The 1,541-nt window shown below is 65.6% G+C and overlaps 1 protein-coding gene across 3 annotated transcripts in view; it reads left to right on the top strand.

The window, feature by feature from the left end:
- Positions 1–149: 149 nt before the first annotated feature.
- Positions 150–1,541, top strand: part of HCFC1 (host cell factor C1) — a 24,423-nt gene continuing 23,031 nt past the window's right edge. For all 3 annotated transcript variants that reach the window (XM_012002280.1, XM_012002279.1, XM_012002278.1), the window contains exon 1: positions 150–1,329. In XM_012002280.1, the coding sequence (XP_011857670.1) occupies positions 1,137–1,329 (193 nt within the window). In that variant the 5' untranslated portion in view covers positions 150–1,136. The remainder of the gene's footprint in view (positions 1,330–1,541) is intronic.

Raw genomic sequence — 1,541 nt, 5'->3', positions numbered from 1 at the left:
CACCCCCGCCGCGAGGCAGCGCAGGGGTCCTTTAAGAGGCTTGGGCCCAGGGACTAAGCGGTGCGAGGGCGAGTGGGGAGAAGCGGTGACGTCACCCAACTCCGCCCCCTCGCCCGACCGCCGGCTCCGCTGCCGCCATGTTTAGTTGTTACTTCTTCACACAAGATGGCGGCTCCCAGGGAGGAGGCATGAGCGCCCTGCCGTTACCGCTCCTTCTGCCGTACAGTTGCCGCGTCGGGGCCTAACTCTAGCTCTTTGAAGCGGCTCCTATGGGAAGGAGTCATAAGGCGGGAAGTGAGGATCGGACACTGCCTTGAGTTTGGTTTGCAGTGGAAGAACTGACCCAGGAGGAAGAGAATAGGGGGGAACGGGGAGCTAGTCTCAAGATGGCGGCTCCCACGGCGGCAGGCGCAGCCTGAGCAGCAGAGGCGGACTAAGGGGAGAGGCGCGAGACTTCACAAGCCGTACGGCGCGAGCCCCTAAACGGCCCTCGAGAGCTCGAGCTGGTTCCACCGGCCTCCGGCCCGCCTCCACTCCTTAGGTGTGTCGAGGCTGTTTCGGGAGCGGCGGCTGCACTAAGGCGCTGGGCGGGGAAGCGGGACGGTCTCAAGATGGCGGCTCCCACAATTGTGGTCTGAGCGCCGGCGGGGCTGCGACGACCGCGGCGCTTGTGGCTCCTTTCCACCCGCCCCGGAAGCCGGCCAGTGCTGGGGACTTGGGGGTGTGGGAACCGGGCCGGGGCTCCGCCATTTCCGGCGGGGGAGGGCTACGACTGAGGAAGGGAGGAGAGAGAGGCGGCTCAAGATGGCGGCTCCCAGGGCCTCCCGCCCGAGCTTGTAAGCGGGAGCGCCTGGGCAAGTACTCGGGGCGACGGGACTCGGCGGCCTCCAGCTTCTTGAGCCTAGGCGCTCGACAGTTTCGGGCGGCTCTTGAGGAGACGGGGTGAGCGAGAAGAAAGGGAAGAGCCAAAGGGAAGGAGGGCAGTTAAGATGGCGGCCTCCATGGAGTCGTCTACCGCTGTGTGAGGAACCGCTTCTCCGTGAGAGCTGCCTTAGACGAAAGGGGGTGTGTGAAAGGAATTGAGGGGCTCCTTTCCCGGTTGTTGACTTCTCCCCACCGCACCCTTTCCCGGAACTATGGCTTCGGCCGTGTCGCCCGCCAACTCGCCAGCGGTGCTCCTGCAGCCCCGCTGGAAGCGAGTGGTGGGCTGGTCGGGTCCGGTGCCGCGGCCCCGCCACGGCCACCGCGCCGTGGCCATCAAGGAGCTCATCGTGGTGTTTGGCGGCGGCAACGAGGGAATAGTGGACGAACTGCACGTGTACAACACGGGTGAGTGCAAAGCCCGCTGGGTTCTCGGCTCTTTCCCTCCCTCCATCTCCTCCCTCTCCCTCCTCTTTCCTCCCTCCCTCCCCTCTTCCCTCCCTTCCTCCCTCCCTCCCTCCCTTCCTCTCTTCCTCTCTCTCCTCCCTCTCCTCCCTCCCTCACCCTCTACCCTTCCCTCGCTCTTTACCCCCTCCTCCCTTCCCCGTCCCTCTCCCCCC

This window comes from Mandrillus leucophaeus, unplaced genomic scaffold (genome assembly GCF_000951045.1).
Source record: "Mandrillus leucophaeus isolate KB7577 unplaced genomic scaffold, Mleu.le_1.0 Scaffold681, whole genome shotgun sequence".
Taxonomy (NCBI): Eukaryota; Metazoa; Chordata; class Mammalia; order Primates; family Cercopithecidae; genus Mandrillus; species Mandrillus leucophaeus.
Note: the sequence above shows the minus strand (reverse complement) of the source record. Positions and strands in the feature narration are given on the sequence as shown.